We start from the raw sequence: 22035 nt of genomic DNA, 5'->3' as shown, positions 1-22035 counted from the left end.
ATTAGAGCTACTTTATCAGAGTCTTTTTGTTTTTAAAGTGAATTTGACCCATTGTCACCCAGGAATGAAATAAATAAAATATAACTTCAAACAAAAAAAACCTGGAAAGAATTATCCTGTACTGTTTCCACTTCCACACTTTTTCCAGTCCTTTGTCAGCAGGTTGTCTCTTTAGGACCTGATCCTGCATACATATATGCACAAGAGTTAGGATTTTGATCCTTATGTCCTTTAATAGGCTTCTGTCATATTGAACTTTCTATAATGTAAGGAAAAGAGAAGATCATAGTCTGAATCTGAACTACCATCAGGAAAACATTGATAGCGCAGACAATTCTGCCCTGTGCATTGCACTGAAACAAACATTGTGGGTCCAATCCTTTAAGACTTTGAGAGGTGTTAATTCTCAATGAAGTCAATGGACTGCTCATATAAGTAGAGATACTTATGTGCATGCATGTTCACAGTAGTAGTTAAGTAGTAGTTAAAGTGTTCCACATGACTGAAACCCGCCTTCTTTTTAAAAATCATGGTGGGTTTGCTGAAACTCCACTGGGACCGTAATTTTTCTTTTGCAATTTTTTAATTTATCCTAATGGCATCCTATTGTTAGTCACTTTTCCTGGATTAGTATTCACTGCTGAATTGGCTAGGCACATTACAGCTTCCCTTGTATTGATTAGTGTGGTGAAGGTTTTCATTTTATTGCATTCGCACTTTCTTTTATTAGGCTAATGTAACCAGTTAATAAGCTTGAATGGTAATGTGAGAACATAAAGGAAGCTGGACTGACACTAACTAGCTGAGAGTTGTGGGAAGTGGAATTTGGGTAAATGAGGCTGTTACAGTACTACTGGCTTATTCTGGACCGAATTCTGCTCTCACTTACACCAATATAAATCCAGAGTTACTCTAACAAATTGACCCCCGGTGGATTGATCGCCGCAGAGTGGGTCCACCAATAAGTGCAGACAAACCCTCAGTGTCAGTCAACAGCATAACCCTGCAGAGCAGGGAACCCCTGACAAAACAAGTGGCATTTTATACTGGAGCCCTGTATTGGACTGAGGTATTATTCTGGGAATATTGTATTGTCCCATCCTTCTGACAGTGCCTCTTTCTTTGTATTCTTGTTCAACCTTTTAAAAATACTTTGCAAGAAGGGCCTGATCCAAAGCCCATTGAAGTCAAATGAAGTCTTGTCACAGACTTCAGTGGGCTTTCCATCAGGCACTATGAACCCAAACAAGAGCTGGTCAGAAAATGGGGTTTATTTTCCTGGAGAAAGTTAAGACTTTCTAAAAGAACCTGCTTTTTTTTTTTTTAATTGAAAACTTCTCCCCACAAGTACCCCCCCCCCCCCCACACACACACACCCAAAAAATTGGTTTTCAAGTGAAAATTTTTGGGATTGGCTTTTTCGGTATTCCAACAAACAAACATTTTCAAGGAGAGCAGGCACATTCCAGCAAACTTTTCCTTTTATCAAAAACCCAATTTTATGTCGAAAGCAGTTTTGATGGAAAGTTTTTGACCAGCCCTAACCAAAACCCTGTGGCCCTTCCTGCAGCCTGCCTATGCCACTCTGGCAGCAGTATGGTGCTTCAGTGGCCTGGGAGAGAATGTCCCCAGTTTAGGAGCAGCCTAGGGCCGATATAAGCAAATGAACAGTGGCCTTCCTTGTGGGCACTGTTGCTCTGGAGGATCACGGGTGGGAAAGGAAGTGCTCATAGAGCTCGGTGCTGCAGGGACACAAAGTTGCAGAGCAGCCATAGGCAGCCCCAGTTAAGTAAGAATTAAGGCCACTTTGTCCCCACAGCTTCTGAGAATCTAGGTGGAGTAAAGCCACCTTTCCCCTACCTCCTCCCAGTCAACGTCTTCTATGACAATGGTGCCACGGCTGCAGGTGGGGCACTCGTGGCAGGCTGCAGTGTTATTTTTAGAAGAGGCAGGCATGGCAACAGTAGAAAGAGACCAGTCATTGCCCATGATACATATGGAAATTTACGCACGGCCCCCGTGCAAAGAACTGTCAAAGAACAGTGTTTCAACAAGACCATTGGCATACGTTTTCTTCGGGGAACACGGTACTATTAAGCAGGCCCAGATCCCGTTGTATAGCTGGCCATTATGGTGTATTTTCATTGTTATGTGTCCTCAATGACACACGCTCAAGCTTGAGTGAGACTCTGTTAGCCTAAGTTTCAACTCTTTTTATGAGGTAACGTTAACGTCAGAATTTCAGCTTGCTAAATAGCAACATGCTATTTATTCATTGGTCCACTTACAGTCAGCAGGACTTATTCTAGTGAGAAGGTCTTTATCCAGGGGACTGCCTTTACCACTGGGTTTGAAAGCTAGCAAAGCAAGTACTCAGCAAGAGCAGTGTGCCCCTGGAATGACCCTGGTGTAACCGAGCAGAATTTGGCCCTAAGCTACGAACTAAAGTTAGATTCTTTAACACTCTATAAAATGGTCTATAATTACCGCCAGAAAAATATGCTAGTGCAGAGTTTCTCAACCTTTCTGATCCCAGAGACCAGCTTGCTGCCTGTGCCAGGGAGATCTCAGAGACTGGCACCGGCCCGTGGACCGGTCGCTGAGAATCAATGTGTTAGGGGAATTAAAGATCCAGGGTTCAAGCTTGACTCCCATTCCACCCCCAAGGCACCGAGGGATTGCAAAGTCAATTAATCTTCTTGGCTGGAGATTCTCCTGGCATGGGGGACTCATTGAGTGCTGGCTTCTAACCCCTCTCCCTCCCCCCACCCCCCACCCCAGCTCCAGTAAATGTATTCGAGGAAAACTTCGGCAATAAAAGAGGTATGGCCAGAATGCTGCTCTGCTCTGGCCATCCCCAGCTGGCAGATGTCCCTCTGAAGGCCAAACCAAGCTGAGCTGTTCTAAATGACACCAACTTCCAGCTGGCCCCAGGATCCGCGAGCAGCAAATGGTTTCTATGTGTCTCCCCACATACCTGCACCCAGTGGATACCGAATATAGCTAAGAATTGATCTCCCAGTGTTGACCTACAAAAGTTATTGCTTTTGACATCCACCAGAATATCTGACATAAAGGATACTTCTCTACAGCTGTTACTTCCATAGCCTATAGGAGTAGCCACTGTCCACTACATCCACCCGTATGTGGGGCTTGTTATCATTGTAGCAAGTCAAGGCTAAAACACATTTAGGGCTCTGGCATGTTGAGTCTCTGGGAAGGAATATGTCACTCTCAACTTAAATTAGTACTGTATGTTCAGCAAGTGAGCAGTTAGCTGGTGGCACATGTCTTCTGTGCCCGCTGAGAAGAGAAGAAGGAATCTGTTGATGCACTGACATGCCAAGGGCACGCTTTTATTTGTGAAACCGGGGTGTGTGGGTCTTTTTTTATTTTATTTCATTTTATTTTTGTAAATAAAAGAAGTGTGAATATAACATTTTAAATTATCTGAAATCATGGCTCGCCTGGATTTCATGAACTCAGTTGATTTTCTCATGCCCATGACAAAGAATTTGTGATGGAAGGTCTTAGTAAGGCTGAGATTTTAGCTAGCAAACCAGGAACAGGTTTTCAAAAGTGCTGAGCCCAGCAAGCAAGGATGTTCCAATGGTTTGGGCACCATCAGGAGACCTGGGTTCGATTCTCTGCTCCACAACAGATTTCCCATGTGACCTTGGGCACGTCACTTAGTCTCTCTCTGTGTCTCAGCACCCCATCTGTAAAATGGGATAAAGGATAATTATATTAACGATTGTGAGACATTCAGAGGCTATGGTAAACCCCATTTTCTGACCAGCTATGGCAGTGGGGGGCATATAGGTACCTCAGCTAGATGTTTCTGGCAGTAATTGTCACAACAGAAGCTGCTGGGAGCTGATTTCTTTAGAATCTCTTGCCCTATATTGCTATTATTATATTATCTATTTTGCAGGGGGAGAGGAAACTTATAGTGTAGCAGTGCCATTCCATCCCATGTGCATATATGCAAATCCCCCCCCCCACAACAGCCAGGAAACATGAGGAGCAAGAAAACATTTTAGAGCCCTCTTCTCCTCCTTTACATTTCCATCTGTTTATTTCTTTTGTTCAACAGACTGGAAAGACTGCGATGGCAGAGAACCTAGGCACTGGGGACATACCGAAGCCCTGGAACGTCTCCTTCAGCAGGTTCGAGCGGCTCATCAGCATTACAGTTGCCGAGGTAAGGATAAAAAAATCTGTGGTAGGGCACCAGTCAAAGCCTCTGTGGCGCCTGTAATTTTAGCAGTTTCCTAACTGGGTCATACCTTCTCATTCATCAGGAAAAGAAAGATATTAATATTGGCCCATCTGGAATCACTTGAGCGTACTATCTTGCTCTTAACCCTTGCAATAAGTCAGATGCAAACATGTGAAAGCAAGCGTGCATCCCTGCTCTCATTTAATTGTTCTTCCCTGAAAATTGTTTTCATGCAGGGATCCATGAAAAAGCTTCAAGGATCTCTCTTTCTATTCTCCGCCCCCCACCCCAATAATTTTTTTTAACTATTTTGGATCAACAGAGAGGACTTGGCCGCCTCCAGATGGGAGACACTATGTACTCTAGCAGAGGTGGTGCCAATGGAATGAAAAATTGTTGTACTAACCAGTGTGAGGGCAAGACTGCTACGTTTTTTTTTTTAACGTAACAACCCAAAACGGGGAGAGGGTTCGAATCTCAGCCAGTTCTGCGCTCTTCATTCATAGGAACCAGACTGTGCCTTTGATAGCTCAAGAGTCAAAGCAGCAGCCTGGGATACTTTTTAAAGCTGTTTAAAAGTCTCTCTTCTATATCGACTGTTGAAATGTTCCTATTTATTTTTTAAATCCGATTTCTAACTGGAATAAAGCTTGGAATTTGGTTTTAACTGAAGAAATCAAACTGCTGAGAAGTTGTCATTTTCCCCTGCTGTTTTACTTATCATATTCCAAGCTGCATCAAACGATTCACATTCACAGAAGTGCTTAAGACTGAACATGAAAGATGCAGCCTTAGTTCTCTGAGTGCAAATATGCCATAATCATGATGATCAAGGGTCTGCCACAGTCCTATTGTAACTATGGCAACTTAATTCAGCAAGGCTATTTGGAAATTGAAAAGAAATATTGCAAGAAAATAGAATGTTTCTCCAATGAAGAGTCACAAAAACACCATCGTTTGTAGAGGATTTTGGAAGTGAGCTGCAGACTGCATATTCTGACTCTTAAATAGCTGGCTTCATATAGGACTATGAGAGGGGCTGTTTTGCATGAGACTGTCTCCCCTCTCTGAGCAATAGCAGATGTCCAGGGTCTTTCAGGTCAACTTCTCAGTGGAGGAGAAATAAATGATACAGAGTCTGGGTATATTCTAAGTGTAGCTTATTTTATTTGCACACACACCAGTCCTGGAGCAGAAGTGGTCACAAACTGCATGCAGGGCAAGCCATTCTTTCAGGAATCTCAGCCCTAAGCCAATGCCAAGTTCCCAGGGAACACCTCTGCCTCAAGAATTGACTCCAATTGGAGATCAAGGCAGAAAGCAAATTCGGCTGCTGCTTTCGCAACTCCCATTTCTGTTCCTTGCCTAGAAAAACTAATAATAATACAGTGAGTTTTCCCAAGGCTGAGCATTTTCTTGCATGCTAAGAAAAAGAATTTGGAAGACTCTCTGGAACAGTACCATCTGGCAGCACCCGCCATGGCACACATTCTTACTTTGGATCATATAAAAATTCTCAATCGCTTGTGTTGTAGCAAAGCATCACATATTGGATGAATGAGAATTGTAACATGATAAAAGAGCCTTTGGAGACTTGCCTAAGCTGTGTAACTGGTGTCAGCCCCTTCCATTTCAATATTTTTATGAAATTAGAGGCGCCTGGAAACTGTTTCCATTGAAGTACAGTGGGGGGAGGGAACTACAAGGTCACTTTTGCTCTGCAATTTGCAGCTGGGAGTTGTCAAGCTGAACGGAAAGCCAGGTTTGTAGCAGGAGAAGGGTTGCCTAGTGGGTGGATCACGGACTGGAAGGAAGGACCTCATGACTCCTGTCCACTGAGAACTGGCTTTCGTAATAGTTTTCATCAATCTAACACTTTGCAAAGACTGAGCCAGCCCCTCAGCTGGAGTAAATCAGCACAGCTCCACTGATCTCAATGGAGCCACACTGATTTACACCAACTGAGGAGCCGGCCCATTATTTAGTTAGGCCTCACAACACGTCCAACAGAGTGTAAGTAAATGTTGTTACGTCATTATACAGAGGAAGTGACTGAGGCTCAGAGAGGTGAAGTGGCTATGAGTTAGTGTCACAACCCTGATCTCCTGACACTCAGTCTTATGTCAAATCCACTAGGCCACACAGCGCTCTTCAGGTTAAACCTTAAAATCTGAGGGTCAGAGTTTCAGCCAGTGTAAATCAGCATAGGTATATTGACTTCAATAAAGCTTTGTTGATTTATGTCCGCTGAGGATGCGGCTCTCTGAGTCTGTTTCTGCAGCATAGCTGAAAAATAGGACAGAATTTGCTCTCAGACCATCTTTACCTGTGTAACTCCATTGATTTAAGTGAGAGCAGAATCAGGCCCAGTGTTTAGTAGAAATTAAGACTAGATAGTAGTAGAAGTAGGATTTTAACACAGGCCTCCCTGGCCTCCAGCCTTGTGCTCAATTCACTAGACCATGCTGCCTTGGTGAATGACCATCAGTAACAGATCCATGACTGTGTAGATCCCACTGACCAAAATCTCCCTATATAAGGGGAACTCTAAGGGCAGCAGCTGCGTTAGTGCTCCAGCATGATAAAGGAGGAGTAAATTCCCCAGTCTCCACAAAGAGCTCTGCACAAAGCCTGGTTGTCAGGCTTTGCACGAAAGCCTGGAATTTGGCCTGGTGTGTAGAAAAGCTCACAAAAGCACCAGGAAGAATACATTGGAATGTACAGTGAGTTTAAGAGCTTTTGGAATTAGATCAGCTGTTGCTTTTGAACCTGCTCTGTGATATGATGAAATCTCCTAGGGAATTGCTTAGGAAGCTTTGCTTTCATATGTTTAATCTTCTGGAAAATCCTGATGATTACAAACAACAAAGTCATCCATTTGTCTTCATAATACCATGCTACAGAATAGCGTAACCAAGTTACTACAATTACATATGTCCTGGCAATACTTCAGTTGTACTTTTAAGTGCTTTTTTTAATGTAGGATCATTGATTCCAAACAAATTCTGTGCAGGAAGAAGTAATTGTGTGGTGCTTTGTTACAAGAGAAACCCTTGTCTTCACTGAAATGCTTTCCAAATATTTTCTTTCTGGGACATAGTTGTAAATATATTTTACTGGACAAGTCAGAGGTTAATTTTTAAAAATATTTTAGTAGTAATTTCTTTCATAAGCAGCAGAACCCATTCTTTTCATTTAGCAAAGGGGTCGGAGGGGGCTCTGATTTCATAGTGCATCATATTTTAAAAGTTTTTAGCTTGAACTAAATGTTTAGCGTGAATATGAAATACCAGGCCTGAGGGGGCTTTCATAATGCCATGGGTTGAAAACAACGCACAAAACTATCCATAGATTATAAAGCCAGAAGAGACCATGATGACCATCCAGTCTGAACTTCTGGTATAACTCAGGCCAGAGAACCTCACTCAGTCATTTCTGCACCAAGCCCATAACTTCTCTTTGAGCTAGAGCATCTCTTGTAGAAAGACATCCAGTCTTGTTACAAAGGCTTGAGGTGATGGAGAAGCCACCACATTCTTAGGCAAGTTGTTCCAGTGGTTAATTGCTCTCACTGTTAAAAATGTACGCCTTTTTTTCTAGTCTGAATTTGTCTCACTTCAGCTTCCAGCCACTGGATCCATTTTCACGCAGGGTGAATTTCAGCCCCATGTGCCAAGTCAGCACAAAGGCTAGGCACTGCTTATGCCCTCAAACAGAGGTAAGTGGGCTCTGAGTCCTGAATAGGACTTGTGCTGACCCGCTTCATGGTTGAATTTCACTCTGAATGAATGTAACTTCTATGGAAACCCCTGGCCTAATTGGGTTGGAGTCTCCTCTAATAACAATCTGACGCTGGTGTAATTCCATCAACATCAAAGGAGTTACTTCTCATTTACACCAGTTGTGAGAGAGGTACTTGCTTCTGCAGTGATGGGATGATAGACAAGCAGACCCTTTCCATCCAAATGTTCTTCCTTGTCAGGAAAACAGAAGAGACAAAGTAACAGAGATTCTTTTAGAGACTGGTGCCATGATTATTGTACACTGGAAGCCTGGGTGCAATTTTGCTCTTATCCCTCCACAACTCTATGTGTGTTGCTTTTTTTAAATATCAGTTGCATTTTCCATTATTTAGTGGACAGCAAAGAAACAGTTAGACATCCTGCCTAAAGAAAGAGAAACTGCCCCGTTATAAATTTACATTGGTGGTTAATTGCTTAGCACAATCCAAGTTTAAATGTTTCTGATCTCAATCTAATCACTAGCAATTCCCTAATTTCTGCCAGTAAATGTTTGTGCTAAGGCTTTTGTTAAGTGAGCTCATAGCGTGGTTGTCTTATCATTTATTAATGTTGACTTGCTCTGCTGCTACTGATATTTTACTAGTAGGGGCACTCCATGTTATTTATTAGTTAATTAAATAACAGACTATTAAAATTCCATTTCCTCTGGATTCAAATTATCCTCTAATCCCAGCTCCACATTGCTGGCTTCTACTTACAGAAGATTGTAAAACAAAAGCGAACAACAATGTGGGAAAGTTTACAGTCTTTTATGTAGCTTTACATTATTTCTTTTGCTGTTGGCATCTAAGAAGCTGTGGACTGAATCCAAACCACTGAATAGCCCAATAGCATGTGTGCTCACTTTAAATGTTCCCTATTATTTCAGTGCTATAATCTCTGGGCATTTTATGTGGAGTTATGTTGCTTTGCCTGTAGCAACTCAGCTCCCGCATACACAGGAGAGAATCTAATTTACATAATTAGGATGGAAATGGTATTGCTAAACTGGTTTTAGTCAAGGAGGAAAGGAAGCATGATCCATGAGCTTTAACACAGTGTTTGGTTTACATTATGGAGATACACTGACATACACTCACTTGGCAGTAATAATGATCCATGAGAATGTTTTCCAAGTACTGTCGTTCTCCAGGGGGCGGGGAGAAGGCAGAACCAGTATTTGAAGGATGTAAACACTGAAGAAGGAGTCAGGGGTGTTACTTAGAGTAATGGGGTAAAATTAAGGAAAAGTAAATTGAAGATGAACGTCGGAGAAAGGATCTAGAGAGGGCATGAGAGAAGGAATAGCCCTAGTTAAGGCACTGGCATGGGAGACAGGCTTCAATGCCTGGCTTTCCTTGAGCCACTCATTTAATCTCTCTCTGCCTCAGTTTCTCATTCTCTGTAAAACAGGGATAATAATCCTTCCTTTGTCTTGACTCTGTAGATTGTAAACTCTTTGGGGCTAGAACCAACTCTTAATTGCAGTGCCGAGCAAGTTTGGGCCTCTAGTTGCTACTGCAATACAAAGAATAAGAAAACATTACATTATGGGAGACCTAGTTGTGAAATTATTGCTCAGATTATTCTTCACCTATCTTCCCTCCACCTGTTGCCTCTTGTCTCTAAGACTGTACGCTGAGATGTTTAAAAGCAACTTAATGTCGGCCTAACTCTGCTGTCACTGATTTCAATGGGAGCCGTGATACACTAATGCTGAGTCGAGCCAGTTGGGAATTTTTCAACGACGCATTTTTTTCTGGTCAGAAAATGCCAAATTTGTCAAAACTGAAACTTTTTGCAGAAACGTATAGGTGTTGATGAAATGTTTGTCAGGAAGTTTTCTCAGGCCCATGTTGGAATTTCTGGTCAAAATGGGAGAGTGAGAAGAGGGGTTGGCGGAAGGAAGGAGAGAGAGCGAGGGATGAACAAGCCTACCCTTGAATATCCATTAACTCAGTGGTTAGGGACTTAGCTGGGATGTGGGAGCCCCGGGTTCAAATTCCTGCTCAAAATCAGGCAGAAGAGAGAGCAAAAATAAATGCAAAAGCCTCAATTTTTTTCACACAGCGGAATTCTTGTTTTCCAGCCAACCCTAATACTGGCTATTTTTGAAAACCCCATCCATAAATTCTTTGGAGACGAGATTGTTTTACAGTGTGGGACAGATTTTGCTACCTGTACTCATGGTGAGTAGCAGCTTACTACCGATGTAGTCCCATTCAAATCAATGAGAATACTTGTGTAGAAAACAGCTACTCAGCATAAGTAAAGGGGGCAGTATCTGGCCCTGTGTCTTTGCAGAGCCTGGCCCAATGGAGGTATGATCTGATTGAGGTCTCTATGCACTAATAAAATACAATTAGTAAATAATAAATAATGATAAAAGGAATAATCTTCCAAGGAAGAACTTAGCTTGAGACATCTAAAACTAGACCAGACAAAGCACTAGAGACAATACAATTGAGAAGAGTTTTGCACTGGAAAGAGTATGGATTTGATGACCTAATAAGTTTTTCCCATCTCTGAACTGTATCATTGCATAATAAATTCACCTCACTTGTTCTCTTTGTGTTTGCTGTTCGGCAGAGCAATAATTATGCTAACAATGTATCTTCTTTCTGTGGTCTTCAATGTGCAAATTACGGTGCAAATTTATTCATCATTTTAAAATATGTTGAGTACTTCCACAGATGGGGTATTGACAGGAACAAATTTAAATGTTCAGACTTAGAACTTGTTAAGGAGCCACAGTCAGACACCTTCTATTGAGCATTAGAGGCACGAGGAAAATATGTTACCCTGAGAATATCCAAGGAGACTGATTAGCAACATGCAACAAACAGTTTTCGGCAAAGAGCTGGCAGAATAATAAGCTTTTCCGAAACAGAAAGGTTAACCTACAGATGTATTGGAGGTTCAGTCCAGATGCTTATCCAGACTTCATCTAATCAATGAGAACATCTTGGCCTTTTAAAACTGAACTGTAATTTCACACAATTACCCTTCTTTCTTTCCAGATCAGCCAGAAATACCATGAGACTTGTCTCTCTCGGACTGGTTCTCCTCTCTTTGACGCCAGTGTTAAATAGAAGTGACTCCGTTGAAGTCAATGGAGTTTCATCAGTGTAAAACCAGTTTTGAAAGCCTGCTCCTCTTGAGAGCTGCATGTAAAAAACTATACACCAAAAGCGATTTGCAAAGCACAACAGTGACTTTTACTGGTTGTACAAAACCTGTGCACAGTGCTGCAAGTTCTTGAGTGCTATTTACTGGCACATCCTCTAAAAACTATTTACATATATCTTTTGTAGAGCACTCTCATAACAGTTCCCCCCAACTCCCATTGGGAGTCTTTTTATTGGCTTCAAAGGAAATCGGATCAGGCCCTCAGAACACTATTTTAGCAGAGACTCAAGAAAGCTAAAAGCGATGTAACCAATAAAACATTAACCAAATTTTTTAGAACCTCTGAAAAGGGTGATTTCTTCTGTTATCAGATCTGATCCACCCATCACGCGTTTACAGTCAGACACACAGTAAGGTAGATTTACACCTCAGCTTGCCACGAACTAAGTATTCATGTAGACACTTACGCTGTCTTATTTAATCTTTTATTGATGTCACCAAAATGTTAATGCCTGACATTGCTTTTGTAAGTCTCATCCCTCCTTTCTAAGTGTTTAAAACCAAAACAAGGAGATCAATTGTTCCATTACTAGGAGCTTGAGAGTATAGATGGGCTCAAGTCACAAAATTTGGAACATGACTTCAAGCATCATAAAATTCAAGGGCATTCAGATCTGGAGCTTTGTTTCCATCCATTATAATTATAGGGACCATTTGCAAAATTCAGAACCAGATTTTGAATGGCATAAAGCTCAAGATCCAAGACATTGATTCAGGCCTGTCCTTGCTTGGGAGCAAACTAACAAGATTTTTTTCCAGATTTCATTGGCATTAGGAGATCATTTTAATCTTCCTGATCACCGACAGCATGAACACGTAAGGAAAAGGGGTGCATTCTTGAAATGCTTGTCTGTGGATAAGCATAAACATACTGAAAGTAATGAGATGGGAAGACACAAATTTTCTTTATATTTTCCTGTAACCTTAAAGTCACACTCTGATTTTTTTGTTGGTTTTTATTTTCCATTTTAGAAAGTTCTAAACTACAGAATGCTGGTCGCAAGCAATCAGTCTCCAGGAGCCTGAAGCATCTTTTCCATTCTTCAAACAAGTTTGTGAAGACTCTGAAACGGTTTGTCATATATTTCATTTTCCCAAAATGCCAATTTAGCTACAAATGGGAGCTTAGACACCCAAAAGACCGCAACTCAGACATAGCTATGGACACGTTCTCCTGTGGCTTAAATTGCCATAAATCAGACATAACCGTGGTGAAGTCCATGAAGGTATAAAAAACAGGGGTGGCTGAGTGGAAAATGAGGCTCATTGAGCCTGAGCCAGCACCCACTGAAGTCAATGGGAATCTTGCCATTGTCTTGCTGGCGGCGGACTTATAACATCATGGAACTTTGCACGCAAAACCACAATGCTGTGATTTAAATGTTTTTGACATGCTGGTTTTGTTGCTGCTCAGTAGTGGAATTTCGTTTGTTTATGACATAAAATGTAGGGTGTTGACAGCCTGCTTACGTATATTTATAATACCCCTTCACCAGCAAGCAACCCACCTGAGAGGTCCCTAATATTTTTAGCTAGTTCTGCGACCTTGGTGACCCAGGCAGCACTGAGCCTTGATGGTTTGGTTTCAGTAAATGAAAGTTGCCCACACTGGATTACTACTTCTTTCATCACCAAGAGCGTTCCGTTTGCTTTTTCTTCTTTGTGTTTTGATAAGAGTTTTGATTCTTCCAAAAGTGCTCTCTGGGGTCTTTAAATTCCCTAAAGCGACTGGTTTATGTCACTAATTACAAGAGTAAATATTGAAAGGAATGATTTCTATGACCAGTTTTGCAGATATGCTGGCCAAATTATACTCTGGAACATTTATGTAAATCCATAATAGCCCTGTTGATTTGAGTGGATTTACTCCAGATTTACACTGGTGTAGAAATGAGCAGAACTTGACCCATTATTTGTACAAAATACTAACATTTCATGATTTCAGAAAACATAATGACCCCAATCATCCACCATTTACTCAGGCAAAAATCCCGCTGAAATGGATGTCAACGGGTTGTTTTACTTGAGCAAGCCGTGCAGATCAGAGTCCTAGATAACGACATTGTGGTAGTTTCTTTTGTTTGGAGCGATACATTTCCTGTGACCATTTTGCAGGAATCACTGGCTGAAGTTCTATGGCCTGTGTTACGCAAGAGGTCAGACTAGATTATCAAAAGTGTCCCTTCTGACCTTAGAATCTATGGATCTATGTGTCTTTGCCTATCCAGGACACTTGGTGCTGATTTAGACAGCTATTGAGACTCTGATTGCTCGCTTTCTTGTTTGTCTTTCTTCCTTTCAGTGGACTCTACATAGCTGTCATATTTTATTACAAAGACAACCTGTTAGTAACCAATGAAGATCAAATCCCCATTGTGGAAATTGATGACTCTCACACCAGTTCCATTATGCAGGATTTTCTGTGGTTCACAAAGGTAACAACAGGCATCTAATTTCACATAGTGACTCTCAATGAGTGGTCTGTACCAGAAATTGCTCCGACCTTAGTATATTTCCGGAACAAAACTTGACAGGAGTGAAGAAGCTAAGTGATGAAGCACAGTCAGGGCCGGCTCTAGGTTTTCTGTCGCCCCACGGAAAAAAAAGTTCCACCCCAAGCTCAGGTGGGGCTGGGGCTCGCAGGCGGCGCTGGAAGCGGAGGGAGTGATGTCACCTTCTCCCAGCGCCTGCAGGGGCTTGGCCCCCTCCCCCGCCCGGCCGCGCAGAGAAGCCCCGATATAAGGGGTGGCACAAGGCAGCGCAGCAGCCAGGGCGCAGATGAGGGGGCGCAGCCCCGGCTCCCCGGCAGGACTCGGCCTCTCCTCCCCAGGTAGCGGCAGGGCCCTGGCAGCTCAGCATCCCGGAGCTGGGGCTTCCCCTTCCCTCTGCAGCCGGGGGCGCGGCGCCCTCACCCCGTCTAAGGGGCGCAGCTCAGAGAGCACAACTGCCCCGAAAAGAAAGGGTGGCCGGAAGGCCGCCCCTGGAAATGTGCCGCCCTAAGCACGTGCTTGCTTTGCTGGTGCCTAGAGCCGGTCCTGAGCACAGTACTTTTTGCTTGGGTTAATTATTTTTCCTTCTAACATTTTTAAGGGATAAATCCTGCCTAACCCATTGATGGGCATGGAAGGCACTGGCCAAAGCAGAATTCATTCACTGAGATGTCTAATCCCACATGACCAGTTACTGTTATTTAAGGGCTTCCAGTTTTCCAGTTACTGTTATTTAAGGGCTTCTGGGGAAAGAAGGAAGGAGTTAAAGAACATTAACCACGGACCAGAAGTTTCAAGGGCTGGTGTTTTGATTGTCCAGGATTAAAGACATCTTCACATTATTTTTTAACCCAAGTGGACACTGAATCAATCTTACATGAAGATCCACAGATGAACCGGGATAGGTGCATGCTGTTTATGAAATGCTCGCTCTCTCTGTAGCTAGATATGGGATCTTTTTCTAAGGCGCGCTCTCTCTTTCTCTCCAGTCAGTAACTCTCTGCTTTAGTACCACCCACAGAAACTCAAAATGAACAATAGCTACTGATTTTTCCAAAGCCAAATATGCTTTTATTTTTGCTGCCGGCTTTTCAAGCACTGAGAACAAAGGGGATTGAACTGTGACATATATTTTGCAGCTGTCTTGTATGTGGGATGATATCAGATGGCTGAGGCAGAATATGTCCATATCCATGTCCTCATCAACAGCACTTCAAGCCAGGCAAAAGATGGTCTCAGCAACTGCACAGTTACAGGTTAGTTGCACTGCATATTTTCAGTCGTTAATTTCATTCATGGTCTCTGAGGAAAGGTGCTACCAGCTGTTCTCTGCCTTAGCACTCCCCACGGGCTCGTCCTTGGGAGTAGTATTACCATCTGCTGTGAAGTGAGCTGCTGCACCTATATCTCCTGCTGGAAAAGAGTGGTCAGGTAAAAAGTAAACCCTAGGAAGCGAGGGGGAAGGAGAAACAATAACAGAAAAAGAAACAAACATAATGCAGCAAATAAATATCCCAAATACGTCCAAGATTTTGCAGGTCGGGGACACACAGAAAGAGAGCAGCAATCATAACCCTGAGATATATTACTCAAAGGCCAAGATGCTTCATATGGAAAAGACCTTTATATTACCGTTATTTGTATTACTGTAGCACTTATAGGCCTCAAGCAAGATTAGAGCCCCTTTGTGGAAGGTGCTGGGCACACACACAGGAAGAGACAGCCCCTGCCCCAGAGAACTTGTAGTCAAAAATGACATGGCAGACAAAAGTTTGGGTGCATTATTATACTCATTTACAGACAGAAATTCCATCACATGTCAATGGAAGCCCACAGTTACATATGAAGTCTGTGGTGGCAATTGAATTTAGCTCTCCAGAGTCACAGGTCAGTGGTGTAACCACAAGACCATCCTTCCTGGCTATAGGCTTACAGAATTGAATAGAGATTGTCAAAGAAAAATTGATCAGACACATTAATAACACTTCCTTTTCCCCACCTTTGGTGTGATTTGTGTATGTAGACTGTAAACTCTCTGGGGAGGGCGGAGTGTCATGCGTACATAGGGTGCCTAACACAATGGGGCCCCTTTCTCAGTTGTGGTCTTTAGATGCAAATAATTATTGATAATGATAATAATCCTAGATCTCAGGAAACTGCATGGTGAAATAAATGACTTACCTGGGGCCTTTATACACCAGAGCTGTCAATCTATCTGAGTATTTCTATGCCCCCCCATCCCAATCACCAGGACATTAGAATTATCAGGGTTGGAAGGGACCTCAGGAGGTCATCTAGTCCAACCCCCTGCTCAAAGCAGGACCAATCCCCAACTAAATCAAACATTAATGTATTTAGTTCATTTTACAGATAGGGAAACTGAGGCACAGAGGGGTTTTGGTTTTGGTTTTTTTGTTTTTTTTTTAAATGACTTGCTCAAAGTTACCCAGAAAATCTAGAGCAGAGCCATGGAAGGAACCCAGCTTGCCTGAGTCCCAGCTGGTGTGTCACTACAAGACCACTCTTATTCCTATTCCAGATCACGTCAAAAACGGAGTTTTATGGTATCCATGATATTCTGGCACCTAGTGACAAACTAGCGATGTGGGCATATTAGGAATATCTTTATATTAGTTTTTTATTTATCTACAATGAAAGCTGTGCCCGAGACCAGCCTTCCCAGGCAGCCACCTGTCTTGGGAGGTAGACCCAAAATATCTGCAAATGTCTGGAGTACACGTCTGCTCCCTCTTCGGCTATGACTGCACCAATCGAGGAGGGGATGTGAGCCCCAGCTCAAGTTGAAAACTTGCAGGAGTTCTCATCAAGCTACTGTGCTAAAAATAGCCATGGCGATGTGAGTGGCAGGATGGGCTAGCCACACCGAGTATGTACCTGTTCGTGACCCTAGGTGTGTACTCAGGAAAGCCAGCCTGTTCTGCAGCTCATGCCCCCACAGCTACTATGTTAGCTTGATGAGAGCTAGCACGAGTATGTCTCCTTGAGCTGGGACCGCCCTGCATCCCCCCAGCTTGAAGTGTAGACATACCCCTTATTATAGAACCACCTATTTTAAGCAATAGATGCTTGTCAGAGCTTTGAGTGGTCACTTCACAGATTTCACCATATTTGCTGAATGCCTCCATATAGAGCAGCGAGCTTGGTTTCTGTGGCACACATTCCTATGCTGAGCTGAGTTTAATTTTGCCTGCGCAGATTGTCTTTAACAGACCATTGTTGTTAATACTCTTTGTAAATGTACAGAGACTGTATTTTGAGATACCCAAGATATTGGGCACATTGCATTCGATTTGCTAGCAGCAGTTATAAGAGAAGAGCTGGAAGCATAGAAAGATGGTGTGTTTGTCCCTGTGGTATACTGCTCTGGTGGTTTTTTTGGCAAATTTATCATCCTAAACATTTGTTCTATCAGTTTGGTCCCCTGATGAACATAGGACTGTCACCAATCTGCCAACCTTTAGCAGTATGTGGTCTAATGGAATCTACCCAGGAAGGGTCTCAATAAAGTTTATACAGTTGAATAAACTTTATTGAGGCTGTTTAACAGACTGACTCCATAGGAACTTAGGACAGAGTGGGAGAAATCAGTGACAACACAGCTGGTAAGGGACTGGATCAGTGGACTCAAAGAGACTGGGGATTGTAATTTTGCCTGCTGCTACCATTAGACAACTAGAGCAAACAAAACATAAGTGATAGAATGCCACACCGCGGGGGGAGGCTCAGAAATGTTTTTTGCTTGTGTACTAGCAATATGTTCTTGAGTCATCATAGGCTCTTCCATTCTGTCTGCTGGAATTCAGTTCAGAATCTAGTGCTGTCAATAATCCCATTACAACAGGTTTAATTAAAAATGGCAAATATATGACCAGCTTCTGGCTAGTGTACTGTCTCCCATCCCCTTCCTAGACACATATGCCAGTACATACTGCAAAATCTACCCCCTGCCATGCTGGTAGGGTTAGGAGGCTAATCTTTACAGGCAGCAAAAAAGAAGAGCATGTGGCAACATAGCCTTCTCCAGTATGCCCTAGAGAGGGCTACATAAAACTAAAATAGCTACTTAAAGCTACTTATAAATGACAGCCACTGTACTGACTACCTTGAGTGCTTAGTTTATAAACAATTTAATAATACAGATTATAAGTAAATAGTGCCTGCTAAGTGCAGATAAATCAACTCAGGGTAATCTATCAGTGCAGAATGTCATTAAGTTAAAGTACAGCTACATACTTTCCTATATGTACAATGTGCTACATTGTCAATTGAGTTTTTCCTTTTAAACAATCTCCACCCCTTACCAGCTTACTGTAGATCTCTTGAAAACTCCGAAAGTCATGAGCATATTTTAAATGTTAGGCATTTTTCTTTAAGACATCTGGGAACCTCTTCAGTGGCTGGTCACTGAAGTCAGTGTGCTCACATCGACAGGCTGATTCTTCCTATGTGGGGAAAGGGATTTTGACAGAGGTTAGTTTTGTTCTTTTTAATAAATTTATTTAATCTTCAGATATTTTGCCAGAAAAATTTTGGCCTGGCAGATTGTTAGGGTCTCTGCTGTTTTTGTCTAGCACATTTTTGGTTTTCAAAATAAAAGGGGCGGATCAATACCTCTCAAAAGTCCCTCTTGTCAAGAGACATCACTCATTTTAGTCCCAGATTTACCTGACCTGCATTCCGCACATATTTGGTGTCCCCTCACTTTTACTGCTGGAAATAAATTACATCAGAAAAAATAATGAACCTGAATTTATAGAAAGTGACTGACCCTAAAGGAGGGAGTTCAACAGCATTTTAAGTTTCCAGAATCAGTCATTTTGGTGTCCCTTGTACAGCATCTTTGACACCCATTGTATCCCACAATCAGACCTGGATAGGTTGGAATGTGTATGCAGATCTTCAGTCAATATAAATCAGCTTGATTCCATTGAAGTCAATGGGAGCAGAGTTAGGCCAACACTGAGTGCTTTTGAAAATCCCACCCTATATTCACAGACCTTGATGCAACTAGAAAAAAAATTCTGCCCTAGGTTGTGTATGTAAATCACATTGCAATTTGGTCTTTTAAAAAGACCTTTTGTCATAATGATCAGATTGATATTTACCAGTAACCTCTGTCTACACCAGCTGAGGAATTGCCCCCAAATTCTACAATGCAATTCTCACACATGCAACCCAGGGCAGAATTTTCTCTGATTGCGCTGAATGATGTTGGACATAGGGTTGAAATAGCAGAAGTGCTTTGCATTGGCCTAACCAGCTCCTCCTGAGGTCAGTGGCAAAACACTCATTGAGTTCAGTGGGAACAGAGCTAGGCCTACGCCGGAAATGTCACCCTCCTGATGTGTAATGGCTAATATTGTCCTTTGTAATCTGCTTCCTTTCTAGAACTTGCTGGGAACTCACAACTTAGGCAGAGTTTATTACGAGCCGATCAAGGACAGACATGGCAATATCCTGATAGTTACGATAAGAGAAGTAGAGACTCTCTATTCATTTTTTAATGGCAAATGGATGCAAATATCCAAGCTACAAAGCCAGAGAAAATCCCTTTCAACTCCCGAGGAGCCAACGGCATTAGACATCTTGCTCATAACAATCCAGGTAGCACTTTTATTAATTTTTAAAAGCCTGTGACTGTGAGCATGCTTTATGGAAAAGTCTTACAGGTTTTAGACCCTGATCCAATGCCCATTACAATGCATGGAAAGGCTCCCATTGAGAGTAAAGTCTTCCATTGCCTTCAATGGGCATTGGATTGAGCTCTTAATATGAATAAAACTAATAAGATTCTATAGAAATGACTTTAAAGACCTATAGTATATAAAGGAGACTGATATATTTTCTGTAGGTTTTTGGAACCATGCTGTAGAATTGTATAGCAAGGGATGTAATTCTCTCTTATAGGATGGCTCTGAACAGCTATAGAGAAGCTACCATTTTCTATTATAGACTATATGATTTTTCCATCAGAGATTGATCACTAAAACCAGGTTTTATTTTTGAACCCAGACAAATTCAAGTTTCTGGGAGTTGCTGAGGGCCCTCAACTCCCAATGAAATCAGCTCCCATTGAATTATCTACAGACCATATCCTCCCATCTGTTTTTACGTCAAATTCCCAGTGGACTTCAGTGGTGGAATGACGCCAAGATATTGGAGTGATCCTGCAAGGTGAAGAGCACCCCCAACTCCCATTTAACATCTGTGAGTTGCAGGTGCTCTGTACCTTGCAGAACTGTGTCTATTAAAGTCACATCCTTCTGTTGTCTCATGCACATAACTCATATTGAAGTCAAGAGAAGTTGTGTGTAAGTGACAGCAGGATATATCCTACAGAACGATTTATCAATATCTCTTCTCTCTAAACCTAGGGATCACCTCCTCATTGGAAATACTTCCAGACAAGTTATTGTCTTAGCTCTGTCTTGGGTCACTTCAGCTAGATATTGACTACTGTGGCTAATTGTGATTTATGGTCATTTTCTTGGGTGGTGACTGTGTGCTTTTGTGCACCAGAAGCTGATGGGTAATCATATGTACACATTGCAAGGTTTGGGGTAAATTAAAAGATTTCCAAATGACAATAAAATATACTTGATCTGGTGCTCGACGTACTATATAAAATATGTCTCACAGGTGCAAAAAATCCCAATCTGGGCAAAAGTTTTATATCAGGAAACACAAAATACAGGTCCGATCAGGTTTCCACAGAGATCCTAGTGGAAAAATTTCCCCCTAATGGTTTGCACATTCCTGTGTAATGCCCTCCCTTTCTTGTATTACATGTTGAATCATCAGGCGGGTATTTTGTTCATGAAGTGCTCATGAAAATGAAGATCTAATTGCACTAGTTAGAGCCAAGCATAGCACTGGCAAATAATGTGATGGTTCCAAGGGTGAAGGCAGAGGGCCAGGTGGCTTAATCCTTACTCATTGCAGAGGGACACATTACTCAGGATGGCCGTCAACTTCATTTATTAAGGTAGTCTTTGGGGAATGCTATACATAGCCCGGTTAATGTCTGCTAGCTACAGCAAAGAGAACATCGGTGCCAGTCCTTTCCAGGCTCTTTTTGATGGTAAAGTTCATTGTGTTGAAAATGTAGTAATTCATTTGACAATACATTTTACTTTGGTACTATACTTGACAACCTGGTGCACACAGAAAACTCCTCATTGATGTTAGTAACTGTAGAAGGAGTTCACTGGCGACTTACACTGTGCATAAAAGAGCCCGGAGCACAGATCAGAGAGGAGAATTTTGCTTTAGGACTGCAACATGCTTCTTATTTTTGGATAGTTATTGTTTTACAGATGACTCCTACAAGGTGCTGAGCACTCTGAGCACCTGATCCACCAAAACATTTAAGCACATGCTTAACTTTAAGCACGAGTAGCCTCAGTGCATCAAGCTTAACATTCCTAACTGCAAGAGGATTGTGGCTGTGCCGAGAGTTAAGCATGTGCTTACATGTTTTTCTGGATTCAGGACACTCTTAAAGCAAAAGACCTGCTATAAAAGCATTAGCAGATCTCTCTTCTTATCTGGGGGAAAACGGGCATTTATATGTAGGAATGTTTCTGTTCGAACAGGAAACACTTTTCTACCACAAAAGAAGCCAGCAGCGCCTCCCTCCTGGCTTGTATCTGGGTTACCTGAAACTCTGCAGCTCTGTAGATCAAATCAAAGTCCTTGTACTGCAAAAGCTGCCCAACATTCTGTGTCATGTTAAAATCCGAGACAACAGCAATGTTTCCAAGTAAGTGATTTTTTTTTAAATACTCATTAGTTTAAGACAGTTGATCAAACTTGGAAACTCAAGTGCCAAGTGTGTGAAAATATGTTTGGTTTATGTGGCACCAAATATGAAATCTACCATATAAATAGAAAGAAAAGGAGGACTTGTGGCACCTTAGAGACTAACCAATTTATTTGAGCATAAGCTTTCGTGAGCTACAGCTCACTTCATCGGATGCATTCAGTGGAAAAACTCCTTTTCTTTTTGCGGATACAGACTAACACGGCTGCTACTCTGAAACCTACTATATAAATAGAAACAGAAGATGCAGATAACTAATAATTAATGCTGATAGTCACAACAGTACTGTCAATAATTGCATCACATTGAATAAAGAGGAGTAAAGTGAACTCAGAGGTTTGCAACCTACAAAACATTGAGCACACTGGCCCTGAGATAACAAGAAATTTAGGCACTGAGACATTGAAGTCAGGAGGACTGCACACCCACGTAAAGATAAGCATGTGCTTAAGTGCTTTGCTGGTTCAGGACCAGAGCACTCACCACCTTGCAGAGCCCTTGGAATATAAT

At 42.1% G+C, this 22035-nt stretch overlaps 1 protein-coding gene across 1 annotated transcript in view; it reads left to right on the top strand.

The window, feature by feature from the left end:
* ANKFN1 (ankyrin repeat and fibronectin type III domain containing 1) overlaps positions 1–22035 on the top strand; it is a 92498-nt gene that overhangs the window by 47776 nt on the left and 22687 nt on the right. Inside the window, exons 7-12 of the mRNA XM_073311045.1 lie at positions 4097–4204; positions 12166–12265; positions 13496–13628; positions 14822–14938; positions 19092–19307; positions 21299–21465. Of these exons, the coding sequence (XP_073167146.1) occupies positions 4097–4204; positions 12166–12265; positions 13496–13628; positions 14822–14938; positions 19092–19307; positions 21299–21465 (841 nt within the window). The remainder of the gene's footprint in view (positions 1–4096; positions 4205–12165; positions 12266–13495; positions 13629–14821; positions 14939–19091; positions 19308–21298; positions 21466–22035) is intronic.

This window comes from Lepidochelys kempii, chromosome 14 (assembly GCF_965140265.1).
Source record: "Lepidochelys kempii isolate rLepKem1 chromosome 14, rLepKem1.hap2, whole genome shotgun sequence".
Taxonomy (NCBI): Eukaryota; Metazoa; Chordata; order Testudines; family Cheloniidae; genus Lepidochelys; species Lepidochelys kempii.
This window is presented reverse-complemented; position numbering and strand designations above follow the sequence as displayed.